Raw genomic sequence first — 17,951 nt, 5'->3', positions numbered from 1 at the left:
TTCCGCTGCGGCAAGGAGGGCCATCTGGCGGCGGCCTGCGAAGCCACGCCGAAATGCGCAGTCTGCGCGCAAGCAGGCCGCTCGCACGCACACGTGATGGGGGGACCAAAGTGCTGCCCCCCCTCGATCAAAAGTAAGGCCCCCTCGACCCGGGCCCTACCCAACCGTGGCAGCCAGCTGGCCGGTGAAGAGAACGTAATGCAGGTGTCTTAATGCCAGCAAACCTGCATTACGAACTCCTGCAGACGAATGCCAACCACTCGGCTCGTGCTCAAGACCTGCTCATGCAGGTCCTAGCCGAGTGGCGCATCGACGTGGCGGTTGTTGCAGAGCCCTACCTCGTTCCCTCCCATCCAAACTGGGTCGGGGACACGGAGGGCTCTGTGGGTGTGGTGGTGCCGACTGCAGGACTGCACCGCCTCTCCTTGAGAGAAAGAGGCGCCGGATATACGGCAGCCAACTGGGGAGAGGTAGTCATCATTGGTGTCTACTTCTCCCCTAACAGGCCCTTCAGGGAATTTGAGCGTTTCCTGGGGGCCTTGGAGCCGGTAGTGAGGAGAGCATCACCGTCTCAGGTGGTCTTGATGGGGGGACTTCAATGCCAAATGTGCGGCTTGGGGTTCCCCTGTCACAGACACGAGAGGGGCACTTCTGCGGGACTGGGCCGCTTCGGTCGGCCTAGTTCTGCAGAATATAGGACGCGCTGACACCTGCGTCCGGCAGCAGGGGGGGTCGATTGTGGACTTAACGTTCACAACCCCTGCTATCGGCGCACGTGTCAGTCAGTGGCGCGTTCTGGAGGAAATGGAGACCCTGTCTGATCACCTCTACATAAGGTGCAGGATCTCCAAAGCGCCCCTTGGGTCGCGAGCTCGGGTGGCAGATGGAAGAGGCGGGGCATTTCCGAGATGGGTGCTGTCCCGCCTCGACCGGGATCGGGCGGAGGAGGCTGCGGTGGTGCAGGCATGGGCCGCTGACCCTCCCCAGTCTCTGGGAGTCGAGGAAAGAGCCGTCAAGTTCCGCCGAGACTTGACGGCAATCTGTAACGCCGGAATGCCCCGGGCGAAAAAGTTCGCCCCCAGAGAGGGAGTGTACTGGTGGTCTCAGGACCTTGCGGACCTGAGAATCGCCAGTGACGCTGCCCGACGCGCGTTCACCAGATGCCGCAGACGGCGGATCCGCCTGCCTGGGGAGGAGGAGCGCCTGCTAGAGGCTCTCCGAGCGGCTAAAAAAGCGTTCTCGGCGGCCATCTCTCGGGCCAAGGACGCCGCGTACACGGAGTTTTTGAGTACTCTGGATGCCTACCCCTGGGGACGCCCGTACCGAATGGTGCGGGCAAAACTGAAGGTGGCCCCCGCCACGGAGGACTTCGAGCCGGCAGTCCTGAGCGCGGTGGTTTCAGGCTTGTTTCCAGAAAGCCTTCCGTTTGAACCACCGCGCATGGCGGCACCAATGCAGGAGCCAGAGGACCCCCCTGAAGCCCCCCCAGTAACGGGGGAAGAACTGTACAGGGCGGTCAGCCGGCTCAAGGGGTACCGCAAGGCACCAGGACCGGACGGGGTTCCCGGCAAGATCCTGCCGATCGCCCTGAAGCACCTGGGGGACCGGCTCTGCGCGCTTTTCGACGATTGTCTAGCCGCAGGGAGCTTCCCTAGGTGCTGGAAGGAGGGGCGCCTCGTCTTATTGCGGAAAGAGGGCCGCCCGGTGGACTCCCCTTCTGGACATCGGCCGCTGGTGATGCTGGACGAGACGGGCAAGCTTCTCGAACGAGTAATTGCTGGCCGTATCGCCCAGCATCTTTCGGAGGTGGGCCCGGGCCTTTCGGAGAACCAATTCGGGTTTCGGGTAGGGCGATCCACACTGGATGCCTTATCCACCCTGAAGGGGTTCTCGGAGGAAGCGGCAAGGAGGGGGCAGGGGGCCATGGCGGTGTCGCTCGACATCGCAAACGCCTTCGGGTCCCTTCCCTTCGGAGTGTTGGAGGAGGCGCTCCGATATCACGGCGTGCCCCTCTACCTCCGGAGGATTGTGGGGCACTACCTCATAGATCGGGTAGTGCTCTACACCGGGAGGGGGGATGCGATGCTGAGCAGACGGATGGCCTGTGGAGTCCCTCAGGGGTCTGTACTAGGGCCCCTGCTGTGGAACATAGGATTCGACTGGGCCATCCGTGGAGAGGTGCTGCCTCGGATGGCAGTCATCTGCTACGCAGATGATACGCTGGTTGCTGTCCGGGGCGCCACTTATGCGGAGGTGAAGCGGAGGGCTGAGGTGGGGGCGGAACTCGTAGTGCGTCGCATTGAAGCCCTCGGCCTTAAGGTTTCTCTGCCTAAAACGGAGGCCCTCTGCTTCCGAGGGCCGAGATGGAGGGTTCCGCGCGACGCGCACCTGCGTGTCGGAAATGAGACCGTCGAGGTGAAGGCCCACATCAAGTACCTGGGCCTCCACCTCGACGGGAAGTGGGAATTCGGGGAGCACTTCCGACAGATGGCTCCCCGACTAGTGGGTGCGGCGGGAGCCTTGGGCCGGCTCCTGCCAAATATAGGCGGACCCGATGTCCCCTGCAGACGACTGTTTGCAGGGGTCATCCGAAGCATGGCCCTATATGGGGCCCCCATATGGGCGGATGCCCTCACCGCCGCCAATAAAGCCCTCCTACGAAAGCCCCAGAGGGTAATGGCGGTGAGAATGTGCCGCGCCTACCGCACGGTGGGCTGGGCAGCGGCAGGCACCTTGGCTGGCACCCCTCCCTGGGAGATCGAGGCAGTGGTGCTGGCCGATGCATACCGGGACCGGATAGAGAGGAGGGCCCGGGGCGATACTCTTGCCCCGCAAGAACTGGCCCACGCCCGAGAGCTGCAAAGGGCGGCTACTTTGGTGAAATGGGCGGATGAGTTGGCGGAGGCTGAGTTCGGTCGACGCACAACTGATGCCATCCGCCCGGTACTCACTGAGTGGTGCAAGAGGGAGCACGGGTCCCTGACCTTCCGTCTTGTGCAGGTGCTCTCCGGCCACGGATGCTTCGGACGGTACTTGCACAAGGTCGCTGGAAGGGAGGAGACGGCTTCGTGCCACGAGTGCGGTGCTGACGAGGATACGGCTCAGCATACCTTAGAGGTGTGCCCCGCCTGGACCCCTCAGCGCCGTGCCCTGGTGGCAACGATCGGCGGTGATCTCTCGCTGCCCAGCGTCGTTAATGCCATGCTGAGCAGCGAGAGCTCTTGGGAGGCCGTCGCCTCCTTCTGCGAAGACGTTATGTCGCAGAAGGAGGAGAGGGAGCGGGAGCGTGAGAACGATCCCCTCGCGCACCCGCTCCGGCGCAGACGGGTGGGAAGGAGAAGGCGGCAGTTTGCTGCTGCCCTCCAACCCTAGTGGTGCCAGTCGGCGGGGGATGGGGATCCCCTGCTGGCCGTTATGGTCCACGAGTCTAGGGGGAGGACTAAGTATTCCTGGTCCCCCTCCTCTTGGCGCGGAAGCCCCGGCATAGGCTGGGGCGGCCAGCGGATGCCGTGGTGTCACTAACTGCTCCCATGGCATCCGCAAATGGCAAGAGAAGGAATACCGGTAGGTTTTTAGTGGGTATGCCTCCCCCCCTTCTTCCGCTAGTTGGAAGAAGGTTACGGGGGAGGTGAGTCCCACATAACTTCCGCGCTGTCCCCACGGCGCGGTCGTATGCGTAAAGCATTTTCCTACCGTTAAAAAAAAAAAAAAAAAAAAAAAAAAGGTTAGGTTAGGTTAGGTTAGGTTAGGTTAGGTTAGGTTTTTTTTTTTTTTTTTTTTGGTAAGGTAAATGAGAGGCAGCGACAGTTGCCTGTGACTGTTGAAAATTACTCCAACAGTCGCCGCGTCCCATTTTTACAGTGGTTCCACAGACCAGGGGTCCGTGCTCTATTTTACAAAAGTGGTTTACGATTAGGCGCGAACCGGAAAAAATCCTCATGGACACTGGGAATGGAGGGCCCAGTAGTGCCGGACTTTTACCGACTAAAAACCGGTTCGCGCCCTGGATTTCTGTGGTTGTCGCCCGAACAACTCTAAGCCTGATTCTAGAAATGAGAATCAGGCATATAGCGATTCGGATGGCAACCCCAAAAACTTTTTGGCTATTTTCATGCGTGGGGGGGGAGCTTATACTACGCGCGGGTCTTACCTCAGCCAGCGCTGGAAGGCCGGGAGAGAAACATGCATTCTCCCGTTTAGACTCCGCGGGGTGCTAAGGTCGGTCTCCCTGTTGTTTTTCCCCAGTGGTTACTTCCTTGACCGACCCTCGCCCTTCTAACTAATCTAACTTAATCTATTGTCTCTATACATCTATTCTATGAACTAAGATCGCCCAGCTCGATGCCCGACGCATACATGACTTATGACTAAGGGCTGCCTTTCTTTTGCCCTGCGATGGAAGAGTGGGTCGGAGATCTTTTTGTTGACCGCTTCTGTGGCTGTGAGTGCCATCTTTTAGGGTGGGGTTACCCTTGATGCGCGATGTTTTGCATCTTCGGTCTTTTTTGCGCTTGTCTCCTAGCGCTGCCCTTCTTTTCGGTTCTGCTTCCATCGCTTAGTCCTGCTGCTAATACAATTAGGGTGGGATGAGGAGTGCTTTCCGGACGGCTGGACGCTCCAGTGTTGGCGGGAGTACCCGTGGGCCACAACAGATCCTTACCCCAGCCAGTGCTGAAAGGCCAGGGAGAAACTATGTCTCAATCCCCGTTTAGGCTTCCATTGCGGCTTCCATAGGCCTCCGCCGGCTTTCTGGATGCGTCCTCCGTCCGGAACTCACCTGTCATGTGGGCGGGAGATGCATGCGTCAGGGATGCTTGTTGTTTATTTGCTGCGGCGATGTACAGAGACAACTCAGTGCATGCAAAAAATAGCCTCAGTTGTCGCGACTTGTTTTAGTTTGGGTTTGTCTATTTGGTGTGGGACTTGAATAGTTAAATAATTTAGAGTTAAAGAAGAGCGTCGTCTCTGAGACTCTCGGGGGAAAAGATGTCATGTGTGTGCTTGTGTGTGTGTGTGCGTGTGTGTGTATGTGTGTTCTTTACTTATTGCGTTTGCACGCTGCCGAGACTACTTTCTCAAGGAAAGTCTTCGTGGGATCCCTATTCTTGGCTGATCCAAGCAACTGTACCCAGACCGAGCTGTCTTGAGTGACCTTGACTCCGGTCTTTTGCTCTAGCTCGAATCTGTCCGGGCCGAAACGAGGGCATTCACAGATAATGTGCCAGATGTCCTCGTCTATGGCTGGGTCGCAGATGCACGAGGGTACATCCTTGACTTTGAAACGGTGTAGATACGCTGCGAAACCTCCATGTCCGGTAAAGGCTTGAACCAAGTAGTTCGTGAGTTTGAGCTTCTTTAAGATGCTGTTTGCATCCCTCACTTGTGGAAAAAACTTCTTGGTTATCGCACCAGTCTCGGAGGCTTCGTAGCGGATCTGCCATTTTTCGACCGTTTCGAGTCTTATCGACCTTTTGACAAAGGACACCGGCACCCTATCGTAGTCTGGAGCGGTCTTTTTCTTTAAAGCTGCTTGCTTTGCCAGTTCGTCTGCCCTCTCGTTTCCTGGCGTTCCGATATGAGCTCGCAGCCAAAAGAATTTCGTGACCACTCCCGCATCCCTCGCCTGCTCGGTTTGGGTCTTGATTGCCTGGACCAGGGGGTGTGTGGTGTATGGCGTTTTGAGTGCTTCCAGCGAGGACTTGGAGTCGCTGAGAATACTGACGCTCGGCACCTTGTGTTTCATCGCGACTTGCACTGCCCGGAGGAGCGCGTACAGTTCGGTCTGATACACGGTGTTGTAGGGTGCCAACTTGAAGGTGGAGTGTCGAATTTCTCCGCCTCTTTCCCACCATGTGAGTGCCGCTCCCGTCTTTCCCTCAATTTTACTACCATCTGTGTAAATTTGTGGGCCTTCCAAACCATGCCTGTCCACCACCTCCTGGTTGAATTCCTCCAGGCTAATGTAGTCGACAGAGACGGTCTTTGACGGGTGCGCTCTCTTCATAGCGTCCGTCCGACTCTCAACTTCCCTCCCCGGTGGTACGTAGTCCTCGCTGATGCCCTTCTTTGCCTCGTACAGCTTTGCCGATTCGTGGATGCGCAGGTCCAGTGGGAGGGTTCTCGATAGGACCAGCGCCGATGTCAGAGAGACAGTCCTGTACGCCTTACAGATCTTCTGGGCGAAACCGCGCTGAATTGAATCAAGCTGATTCCGCACCATCAGTTTGTTGGCTGCTTCGTGCCAAGCACTTGCAGCGTACAGGACTATCGGCTCTATCACCGCCACGTAGATGGTTTTGATGATGTCACCGTTGAGACCCCATGACACCCTTGCCGCACACGCAAGCTGCTTGTAGATGTTAGCAGCCTTCTGGCAGGTCTTTGCCACGTGTGAGTTGAAGGTTAACTTGCGGTCTATGGTAAGTCCCAGCAGTTTGACCTCATCGACAAGCTGCACCTCGGTTCCAGCCATCTCCACTCGAATTGGGTCCCATTTAAGTCGGCGCGTGATGACCATTGCTGCGGTTTTATGAGGTGCAAAATTGAGTTTGTTGTGGGAGCCCCATTCGACCACTTTTTGGAGTGTCCGGTTTGCTCTTGCTTCTATCTCCCCTGAGTTTGTTCCCGAGAACACTAAGGTGACGTCGTCAGCGAAAGCCTGGCAAAGGGTACCTGCGTCATCAAGTAGCTGTAGGAGGTCATCTAGAATAATATTCCAGAATATAGGACCCCCGATAGAACCTTGAACGCAACCCTTCGTCGTTTGCTTTTCGCTGACCTCGCCCGCGTAGTGCACCTTTATCGAGCGATCCTCTAAATATGAGCACACCACTCGATAAAGGTTTCTCGGGCAACCTTTCTTTGCCAATTGGGTTTTCAATTTAGGCCACCAGGCGTTGTCGAAGGCACCCTCTATATCCAGCGAGACCAGCAGAACAATACGCTTCCTTGCTTCCACTTCTGTCCTGACGTGTCTCAGTAGATCATAGAGGGCGTCCTCCGTCGACTTCTGCGGCATAAACCCATACTGGCGTTCGTTCAGGGTTGGGAGGATATGCCACTTGATCCTGTTGACGAGGAGTTTTTCCAGGATTTTCCCCATCACCGACAACAGTCCAATCGGTCGGTGAGATTTGGGTTGTGTGTAATCCTCCTTGCCGGGTTTTCGCAGAATGCAGACATGAGCTGACTTCCAGGCTCTGGGGAAGTGGGTTAGCCTCAGGCAGGTATTGGCTAGGCCCAAAAACACTTCCCTGTTGCACTGAATAGCCTCTGCGCAAATGTCCGCTGTGAGTCCGTCCGACCCCGGGGCCTTTTTCGGGTTCATACTCTTGACGACCGCCTCCAATTCCACTAGCGTGAACGGAGGGTCTTCGTCTTTGAGGTTCAGCTCCACTCTGGGGGCTTCTCCCTCAGTATCCTCCCTGATGCGCCTGTGATGTTCGGACTCACCTTCCCTGCTGTCATCCGGATAGAAGCACTGAGCTAGTCTCTGGACCGATTGTTTCGGTGTTAAGGTGTGCCCCTGTTCGTTCCTGAGCAGCGTGTCCTCTCGCCGTCTAGCCGTTTTGCGAATAACTCGATAAATTCCGTCCCACATAGACTCCCTTTCCTGTGTGGTGCAGAATTCTTTCCAGCTAGCCGTCTGAGCTTCCGCTGCTCTGTTTGCGTAGTCGACCCTCGCCTGTTGGTACTGGTCGACTACATACTGCCTTCTGCTTGGGGCCGCGTTTTTTATACGCCTTTTCCGTCTTAACACCTCCTTTTGCAATCGGCCCAGCTCTTCGGACCACCACGGCGGTATGGCTTTTACCTTCGGAGCTCCGGACCTGGGGATACTCTCCTCGCATGCTTTTGAGACGGCGCTGATGTAAGAATTTACTACCTCCTCCACCTGCGCTGCGTCTCTCACGTTGCTTAAGGTATGTACCGTGAGGTCTTTTCCTACGAGCTCCTCTGATAAAACCCGCCTGAACTTGGCCCAATCAGCTTTCCTGGTGTTGTAAATCCTGGTTGTGTGTTTGGGTACTGGTTCCGGGGGAGTCTGGCTGTACACTGCGAAGCTTATGGCGTTATGGTCTGAAGTAGTAACATTCCTGTCTACTTTCCAGTCGTGGACTCTTGACAGGATGTTCTCACTGCACACCGTAACATCTACTATGCTTGTGTAAAGCTTTCCTCCCCGATACGTTTCGAAAGTGGGTGTGTTCCCCTCGTTGAGGATATGCAGATCCACCTCATTGAGGAAGCTGTTGTAGGCTGCCCCTCTGTGGTCCTCCGACCTGCTTCCCCACCAGTAGCTCCAGGCATTTACATCCCCACCCACCAGGTAGCTGTCCGCTCCAAGTCCAAGCATTACCTCCCTCAGCTTGGCAATATAAACATCTATGTCCTGGTCTCCCTCGAAATAGATCGAGATTACTCCAATTGATGTATTACCGATCTTGAGGAGGGCCGCCGCGATGTTCTCCGTCACCAGTTGTGGGTCATGTTGAATTTTGACCCGATCGCCTAGGACCACTATTGCCGCTTTTACGGGCTTAGTGCGGTTCAGCGTACACTGGACCACTCTGAAACCCGGTGGCGCCACCATCTCCCCTCCCCTGCCTACGTACGGCTCCTGCACCAGCGCTACCTCGGTGTTAGTGCTTTGCATGGCCTGGTAAATTTCTGTCGTCACCAGTTTCGCCCTTTGCAAATTAGCCTGTAGGAACCGCGTTTCATGACGCAGGATTTGGGTTGGGGAAGATGGTCTCGTTTGTGCCGGCACCACCGTATCAACAGCAATACGCTATTCTGGACCTAGCCAAGGCGTCCCACTTCTGTCTTTCTCTACATTCCTGGCTGAACGCCTCGTGCTGCGCCTCTGCCTGGTCTCTGCCTGCCCTTGTGCAGTTGATGCACACCGGTTGTTCCTGCGGGCACTTTTGTGGTCCGTGGCAGTGCAGACAGAACCGACAGTTCGTGCTCACCTCCCTGCACAGTGTCTTGGTGTGGCCATAAGCCAAGCACCTTGTGCACTGTACAAGGGGGGATTGGTCCTCCACCTTCTGCCTCTGGAGACCTATGTAGACCTTTTCGGCCTCCACAAGCCTCTTCCAGGCAGCCGGCGGAAGCTCAAACACCGGGTGGCAGCACAAAGGGTTCCTTGCCCTTTTTCTATATCTGAGCTTGAGGTCGGAGGCTTCTATCTTTAGGTCGCTCAGAAGGTGCTTATTTTGCGCAAGCAGCATCTGCGGGAGGTCTTCGTCCTTGTGGTAGTTAAGGACGTCCCGTATGCAGACTAGGGGATTCTTCATACGCGGATATTCTGCGTTGAGTTTCCCCTCTGCTGCTTTCCTGAGTAGCTCAAGGTCGTTCTGGCTGGCGCAATTTACCACCACCTTCTGGTTCCTGGCTTTTCTTACCCCCTCCAGCCTCATCCCGGTTGTCTGGGCACTTACTGCTTTGTCGAGCTCTAGTAGGACGCCTTCGCTGGTCTTCGTTGGGTCCTTTGACGATACGATGACCGTGTGGTTATTGTTTGGAATTGGGGGTCCCTTCCGCCCTTTCAGCACCTGAGCGTACGTCACCGGTCCACTCTGGCAGCGCTGAGCAACTTCCCTACCCATTGCGTCAACGGAGTCCTTCAGCTCGGCCAGCGCCAGCTCCGTGTTCAGGGTCGAAGGCGGGGCCACCGGTCTTCGGCTCTCCGACCTTACTTCCTCGGTGAGGCACCTCATGTCCGAGCTAATCGCCTCCAGCCGCTCCCTGAACTCGGTCTCGAACTCCGCCGGTTCGGGCATTGTAGGTTGCAGCTCACGCGCCCCCAGAGCTTTGAGTTCCTCCGTGGTTGCAGTGAGGAGGTCAATTTTGCGGGCGAGATTTGTGATTGCTTCCGCCGCTCCATTCTCGCGTGGTGTCTCTTCAGATGCCTCTTTTACGATCGGCATAAGACCCTCGATGGTCTGTGGGATCCTTGCCGACGCATTCGCCAGCTTATCCAGGGTCTTCCTCATTTCGTCCAATTGGTTGGAGACTTGAGTCACCTGGAGATGCAGTCGTGAGACATCTTCTTCCACCCTCTTGACCTGGGCACTATCGGAGGAGTCTGTTCCTGAGCCCAATTTGGTCACCGCCGTCATGACCTCCTCCACGGAATCCCTAATTTCCCCTATGGTTTTAAACGGGGTCTCAGTCTCATAGCCCAACCAGTTACGCACGCTGTCCGTCTGCTTTGCGGTCCTCACCGATACCTCCAGAATCTGTTCCAGCCCCACCACCACCTTTTCCCTCACCTCCACCATTTCTCTGGCATGCAGCCTCTCAAGCCTAACAATCTCGTGCGCGTTCCTCGCTCTTTCGCGCTCGAGATTGTATTTGTGTCTCGACCTGGAGTCCGACAGCGACAGTGCCGTCTCGTAGAGCACCTGCAGACAGTCAAGGCATTTAACCTTGCATTCCCGCTTCATGTTTCCCGCTAGTTCAAGGGCGGTCTTTCCCTCCTGTAGCATCGTGTTGGCTAATTTGGTGGCATGGTCCATTTCGATGCCCGGTCCCTTTCTACCTGGTCCCATGAGTAGACTTTTCCGGGACAAATGTGTTCCCGGAGACATGGAGATGACCGAAGAGTCCGACATGTCCCCTTCGTCAGTCTTCGGGCTAGCCGGGGTGCTCCTCGGTCCCACATATGACTGGATTTTCTCCATGTCCGCTATGGCGTCCGGGTCCTGAGGAGGGGGAGTCAGAAGCGGGTTCGCTGCTGCTGCTGCTGCCGTCTCCTTCTCGAGGACCAAGTCCCTGAGAGGTTTGCTGGTGGCGGGCTTGCTCATTGGCGCTGGTCGAGGGCCGCGGGTGGTCTGCTTTGGTTTTGGGTGGGTGGGCTTGGGAGGCATCCTGCGTGCTTAAGTATGTGTGTGTGTACGTGGATGCTATTGATGGTACGGATCCTGCTGAAACCGGTCCTCAGGGTTCAACCTTCTCGGGCCCTACACGGAGATACCAGTCTCGACCCCCCAGACCCAAGAAGTCCTGAGGTACAACTGGTTCCAAAAACCGGTACCAGCACCAGGTCGGAAAACCGTCCCCTAATGATCCCCTGTTCGAGCCCTGATAGGGGATACTACTCCCGACTCGCTAGCCCCAAGGAGACCGGAGAAAAACCGGTTTTAATTTTTGGTACCGGTACCAGTTTTCAAAATCGCGTCCAATCGATTCCTCTCCTCAAGCCCCACACGTAGACACCAATCCCGACGCTCTAGCACACCGGATTCCGAAGATACGGCCGGTTTCAGTTTCTGGTACCAAAAACCGGAAAACCGGTACCAGGTCGTATCTCCGGAACCAGTGGTCCGATCGAGACGGGGTTTTCGGTTTCGTGAAAGGCTTGCCAAGACGAACCGATTGAGACCTGTTTCAGCAGAATCCGGTGTCCTGATTTTTCAGGCTGAAAAATTCCCGATTTCCGTCCGGAATGGGTCCCGTCAGGTAGAGTTCAAGTCGGGCACCCTCCCGAAGAAAACCGCGTCCCTCTACGACCCTTCGTTCGCGAGATATGGGAGTCGGAAGTTTTCCAAGATGGCCGCCCGAACTGTCAAAGTCAAACTCACACGGTTCCAACTTGCTCCCCAGCATTCACCATCTCCGCTTTCCGTCGGGTATCTTGGTGCTGTTCATTGTCGCTGGTTGTGAGATCCTCTGGGTAGAAAGTCTCCGCTAAAAATTTAGCAGAGCCCTTCGCGTCCAGAACCTCTCCATTTTTCACCAGTGGCAAATCCTCTTCCCTCCGTGACGTCCTCCCTATCACCCTATATATTCCCTCCCACATTCCTTCTCTATCCTGTTTCCCACAAAAAATCTTTCCAACTATCTATTTGGGCTTTGGTTGCTTCCGCCTCATATTCCGCTTTCTTTTCTAGGTACTCGCTGACCACCTTCGATCTTCGGGCCGGGGCTGCGCAACGGATTCTACGCTTCCTACGAGCGACCTCTTGTTTCATCTCCGCGAGCTTCTCGGACCACCACGGGACGGTAAGTGTTTCTCTAGATTTCTTAATAGGCATAGAATGTTTGCAGGCTATTGTTAAGATTTCTATAATTTTCTGTAAGGTTACCTCTATTTCATCTATGTTATCTATGTTTGCTATTTCTGAATTTGTAATATTTTTGTCTCGCAACAATTGGTTAAGTTTACCATTAAACTCTTGCCAATTGGCTTTTTTTGAATTATATTTCCTTGTTGTCCTAATTATTCCAATGCCTTTAGATTTTTCGAGTTTTATGTGAAACACTACTCCGTTGTGGTCCGAGCACGTGAGACCTTCCTCTACTCTCCAATCTTCGATCAGGTCCAAGATGTTCATCGAGCAGGCTGTTATATCGACGAAGCTTTGGTACCTTTTTCCCCCGCGGATAGTATCGAAGGTCGGGATTTTTCCTCTGTTTAGTATGGCCATATTAAGTTCGTCCAGACAGCCAGCAAGCTCCTCCCCCCTGTGGTCATTTACCGGACTTCCCCACCATACACTCTTGGCGTTCACGTCGCCTCCGAGAATCCAACCAGCCGAGCCGATTTCACGGTCTATTCGGGCGAGGCTATCCAGGTCCGCTCCTATGGGATGGTCGTGTTTGGGGCACTCAAGGTACACTGAGGCCAAAGTTATCACCCAGGCACCAGTTTGGATCCTCACCACCACGATGTTGTTCGTGGTGAGTTGAGGCAGTTGCACAACGTCTACCTCTTGGTCAAAGACTGCTATTGCAGATTTTACAACCCCGTCTCCTACACTGGTGTTCTGAAAGACTCTGACCCCTCTACGACCCCGCATCTCCCCAATCGACCCCACATAGGGCTCCTGAATGAGTGCGACTGCTACTCCGCGCTTCTCCGCCTCGATCATTAACTCGTCGGTCGCCAGTTTGGATCGTCGGAGGTTCGCTTGCACTATTTTATACAACCCCTTTATCTTCTGGCTGCCCTTAGCAATAAGCCACAGATGCCCTCGCTATTTCATCCCATCTTTTCCGCGTTGGGCAGTCGTGGCTAAAGGCATTGTGCTCCGCGCGTTCCAACCCGCCCCTTACGCAGTTTTTGCAGCTTGGGGGCACTTTAGCCAAGAAGTCGGCGCACTCGCCCCTTAGGTGTGGACCACCGCAGTGACTGCATAGGTCTACGGACTCAGTGCAGTATTTTTTGCCGTGCCCATAACCCAAGCAGCGAGTGCACTGCGCAAGCGGGGTCTGGTCTTCTACCCGAACACGCTGAAGGTCAATGTGTGCGTAGCTCTTATCCAGCATTCTGCGCCAGATGGTCGGCGAGACGCTGATGACAACGTGGCTGGTGTGGGGATTCCGCGTTCTCCTCCTGTACTTCACCTTAATTCGGTCGTTTTCAGCGTTGAGGTCTCCAAAAACACTCCGATTCTGGTTTCTCAGGGCTTTCATAATGTCCTCGTCAGTGTTGACTGCGAGCACACCCCTGAGAACCAGCAACGGGTCCTTGTTTTCGACCTCCTCAACGCTAAGATCGACTCCATCCCTCTTCAGCCTTTCCTTTATCCGGTCCCTATCTTCTCTCGTTTTCAATCCGATTATAACCTTTCTGTCCCTTGCCTTCCTTACCCTCTCCACCTTTATCCACCCCTCTTTGGCGTCCACTGCCTCTCGAATCTTATTGAGGACCTGCTCTCCGGTCTCCGTCTCGTCTGTCGAGGTAACACAGACAGAGTGCAGGGTTCCTCGCCCCTGAGACGTTTTTTCGGAGTGGCTTGCAGTGACCTCGGCATACGTAGGCGTAGGCGCATTTTTCAACGCCTCTTGGTGCTGCTCCATTTGCGCTTTCAGCTCTATCATCTTTTGAGAGTTTTCAGCAATTAATTTGGCGTGGTCCTCCAGAGCTTTTGTCAGATGGTCCTGGTCGATGAGTGGTCGTTGGGGTGTGTTGGTAGCGGGTTGCTCTTGGTCGACATTTTTCGTGGCTATCTTGTCTGCTTTTGTCTTAAGCTTGCCTACCTCGGCCTCAGCTTCCTTGACCAACTCATAGAGTCGGTCAAGGGAGCTGATAAAAACCAATTTAATTTCCGTTTTTAGATTTTTTGAGTTCTCGAGGTTCAATTTTGCCTTATGGAGGCAGGCTCGCGCTTCCGACGTTCTATTGGTGAATTTCCTTTTTGGCGATGTCATGGTTGGCGTTTTTACAAACGTCTTGTTTGCTATTGATGGTCCGCTGTCTTGTTGTTTAGCGAGGTTTTTTGGCTTTGCAGGACCCGCCTGCTTCGTTATTGGTGGCAAAGTGGGTGTGGAGTCGGCATTTGCCGCTTCCCACTCGCCTATGCTTCGCCTCACGTTGTTGTCAACTGTTGGCTCGTTTGGTGACCTCTGGTTATCAGTCGGACGTTTGGCCGGGGTCCTCATTCCTAACATGTTTGGCAGATAGGTGTTTCCTCGTATAAAGGAAGAATGTCAAATATCCACAAGTTGCAGACTTGTATAAGTTGTAAAGATTCTACAACTTGTGTATTGCGAAAAGTGGAAGTAAAATCAACAGTATAATAAATAGTTTTTGTCAGTTTGATACGCTGTACGGAGTACAGTAAGTAAAGTAAAAGAGGTAAAAATATAAATTACAGAAAATTTTTGAAAAAGGAAATTCGAGCTCTATGTAGAGCCAAGTTTAATACAAATTACTGCACTATGGAGTACAGGTCTTAAATCTACTTAAAACTAACATAGGTAAAATAAAAGTGGCAAACACCGGCTACTAAACAATATAAGTTAGCAGTGTACACTGCTAGTCTTAGAACTAACTTAAATCTGCACACGAATGAAAATAACAAAAAACTTAAATTAAAGTACAAGCGGCTCTAGGTAGAGCTACAAAACCCCACCCAAAGGATAGCTCTCTTTGAGCCGCGTTCAGGGACACCAAGCACGCCCCGCTAGCTCCAAGGGATCCGGAGACACGACCGGTTTCCGCTTTCGGTATCGGATCCAAGATGGCCGCCGAAATCAGATACCAGGCCGTATCTCAGGACCAGTGGTCAGATCGAGACGCGGTTTTCCCCCTGAAAAGGGCTCGCTGAGACGCACCGTTGGAGACCGGTTTCAGGAAAATCGGAGACCTGAAAATTTTTCAGGCTGAAAAGTCCAGGATTTTCCTGAAAGCAATCTCGTTGGGTAGACCTTCGACCGGGCTTCTGCACAAAGAAAACCCCCGGTCGCTACGACTTCCCGTTTCGGAGATATCGGAGTTTGAAATTACCCAGATGGCCGCCGGAACTGTCAAAGTCCAACTTTGACCGGCTATAACTCCACTCCCGGTGGTCGTAGAACCGTGGGACCTTCTCTGTCCGGCTTCGCTCTCTCTCCTCTCTCCTCCGGGACCACTTCCGGGAGTCAAAATTTTCAAGCGCTGAAACGGCCTGAAACCTAGAGGGGCGGGTAGATGCTGAGCCCCGGGGTCCACCGAAGAAAACCGCAGGTCGCTAGGACTCCTAGTTCAGGAGCTATGACGGCTGGAAGAGAAACAAAATGGCCGCCGAGCTGTCAAACTCCAACTTTAGGAGCTGATAACTCCTGAACCAGACGTCGCAGAGTTGCCGGGATTTCTCCAGGGGTGCTCCCTTGACCTCCTCTTGCTCCCTAAAGGGGTCCCGGGACAAAAAATTTCTGTGCGTCAAAAATTAAAAATTTTGATAAGGATGGATAGGGGCCGAAAAGTAAGTATCAGGGACACCTTTCTCGGAATTTTCCGACGAGGGGTTCGAGAGATAATCGAAAAATAAAACCTGGTATCAAAAAACAAAATGGCCGAAAAAGTTCAACTTCTTTGTTTTTGATTCTTTCTGACCCCGGCTGCCGCTTCGGTCGGTAATATGACCACTCTAAAGACAACCCGTGGTCAGAAACAATTAAAAACAATTAATTTAGGAAATATAAAGAAAAATTGAAAAAAATTAAATAACTCCCGAACCGGTAGGCGAAAAATTCCGAAAAAAATACGACGAAAATACAGAAAGAAGAGGCGCACAGAACACAATGCACAGAAAAATTACGTCATATGAAAATGTAAAAATTTTTGAAAATACAAAAATTTGGTTTTTCAAAAAAATTTTAAGTCCTAGAGCCTTTAAAATTTTTCTAAGTTAAAATTTGATAGAACTAACTAGCGCGCAACTTTAAGCAGTTTCAAAAACCGCGCGTCTCACTTTGGTAAAAAGTAATTAACTGTCAAAGTTCGAACACAGAATTATTTTTAAAAAAGAAATTATAAGACATAAAAATCAGCGACTTGCGGTTCCGAGCTGCTGCTGATGCGGCGCACGAGGTCTCCAAATTTCAGCTCTCTCTGATGGCCGGAAACGAAACCACGCCAACACGTGGTTTATGTTTTTTTGACTGTGGCGTCTCAGCGTGACGTCACAGGAAGCCGAGCGATGCGTCAAAAGACGGGGCTTGTCAGGGCGCAGTGCGCGGCACTTCGCTCGTAAAAATCCAATTAGCCAAACTCGAGTAATCACGAGTTTTATGGTCCAAACTTCGTTTTAACCTCAAAAACGTCACTATTTCGCACTTTTTTATGTGTCACTGTCACTTATCACGTGTGATTTCACTGTGCGCGTATGCGCCTTACTATTACGCAACTTTTGATGTATTGCGCGTGTCTCTACGGCTAATATGGCCACTTTTAGCAATTTTTAAGTGCGGAGCGCTCTGATTTCGCTGTTTCTCGGTCTGTGGGTGGCAGACGACTGATGGGTTAGGTTAGGTTAGGTTAGGTTAGGTAGGTTAGGTTAGGTTGGTTAGGTTAGGTTTAGGTTAGGTTAGGTTAGGTTAGGTTAGGTTAGGTTTAGTTAGGTTAGGTAGGTTAGGTTAGGTTAGGTTAGGTTAGGTTAGTTAGGTTAGGTTAGGTTAGGTTAGGTTAGGTTAGGTTAGGTTAGGTTAGGTTAGGTTAGGTTAGGTTAGGTTAGGTTAGGTTAGGTTTTAGGTTAGTTAGGTAGGTTAGGTTAGGTTAGGTTAGGTTAGGTTAGAGTTAGGTTAGGTTAGGTTTAGGTAGGTTAGGTTAGGTTAGGTTAGGTTAGGTTAGGTTAGGTTAGTTAGGTTAGGTTAGGTTAGGTTAGGTTAGGTTAGGTTAGGTTAGGTTAGGTTAGGTTAGGTTAGGTTAGGTTAGTTTAGGTTAGGTTAGGTTAGGTTAGGTTAGGTTAGGTTAGGTTAGGTTAGGTTAGGTTAGGTTAGGTCTTAGGTTAGGTTAGGTTAGGTTAGGTTAGGTTAGGTTAGGTTAGGTTGGTTAGGTTAGGTTAGGTTAGGTTAGGTTAGGTTAGGTTAGGTTAGGTTAGGTTAGTTTAGGTTAGGTTAGGTTTAGGTAGGTTAGATTAGGTTGGTTAGGTAGTTAGGGTTAGGTTAGGTTAGGTAGGTTAGGTAGGTTTAGTTAGGTTAGGTTAGGTTAGGTAGGTTAGGTTAGGTTTAGGTTATTTAGTTAGGTTAGGTTACTAGGTTAGTTAGGTTGGTTAGGTTAGGTTAGGTTAGGTTAGGTTAGGTTAGCCTTACTTAGGTTAGGTTAGGTTAGGTTAGGTTAGGTTAGTTAGTTAGGTAAGGTTAGTAGGTTAGGTTTTAGGTTCGGTCTAGGTTAGGTTAGGTTAGGTTAGGTTAGGTTTAGGTTAGGTTAGGTTAGGTTAGTTAGGTTAGTTTAGGTTAGGTTAGGTTGGTTACTAGGTTAGGTTAGGTTAGGTTAGTTAGGTTAGGTTAGGTAGGTTAGTTAGGTATAGGTTAGGTTAGGTATAGGATTTAGGTTAGGTTTTAGGTATAGGTTAGGTTTAGTTAGGTTTTGGTTAGGTTACCTTAGTAGGTTAAGGTAAAAATTCCACCTTTACTAAGTAAAAATTCCACCTTCTAAGGTAAAATTCCACCTTACTAAGGTAAAATTCACCTTACTAAGGTAAAATTCCACCTTACTAAGGTAAAATTCCACCTTACTG

General features: G+C 52.4%; 3 protein-coding genes across 3 annotated transcripts; 1 reads left to right on the top strand and 2 right to left on the bottom strand.

Annotated features, from left to right (window-relative positions):
• Nucleotides 1-212: 212 nt before the first annotated feature.
• On the top strand, nt 213-707 carry LOC141444460 (uncharacterized). Its single transcript, XM_074110009.1, has one exon. It carries the CDS (start codon nt 213-215, stop codon nt 705-707), a length of 495 nt encoding a protein of 164 aa, XP_073966110.1.
• A 4,331-nt stretch (nt 708-5,038) lies between these two features.
• On the bottom strand, nt 5,039-10,874 carry LOC141444459 (uncharacterized). The gene is given in 4 exon segments (XM_074110008.1): nt 5,039-6,253; nt 6,255-6,346; nt 6,412-8,704; nt 8,808-10,874. Coding segments are annotated over 4 exon segments (5,667 nt in total).
• Nucleotides 10,875-11,584: 710 nt separating this feature from the next.
• On the bottom strand, nt 11,585-12,878 carry LOC141444458 (uncharacterized). Its single transcript, XM_074110007.1, has 2 exons — nt 12,093-12,878; nt 11,585-11,818 (listed from the first exon to the last, which is right to left on the bottom strand). Exons 1-2 carry the CDS (start codon nt 12,876-12,878, stop codon nt 11,585-11,587), a joined length of 1,020 nt encoding a protein of 339 aa, XP_073966108.1.
• Between the last annotated feature and the right edge of the window lie 5,073 nt (nt 12,879-17,951).

This window comes from Choristoneura fumiferana, chromosome 30 (genome assembly GCF_025370935.1).
Source record: "Choristoneura fumiferana chromosome 30, NRCan_CFum_1, whole genome shotgun sequence".
Classification (NCBI taxonomy): domain Eukaryota; kingdom Metazoa; phylum Arthropoda; class Insecta; order Lepidoptera; family Tortricidae; genus Choristoneura; species Choristoneura fumiferana.
Note: the sequence above shows the minus strand (reverse complement) of the source record. Positions and strands in the feature narration are given on the sequence as shown.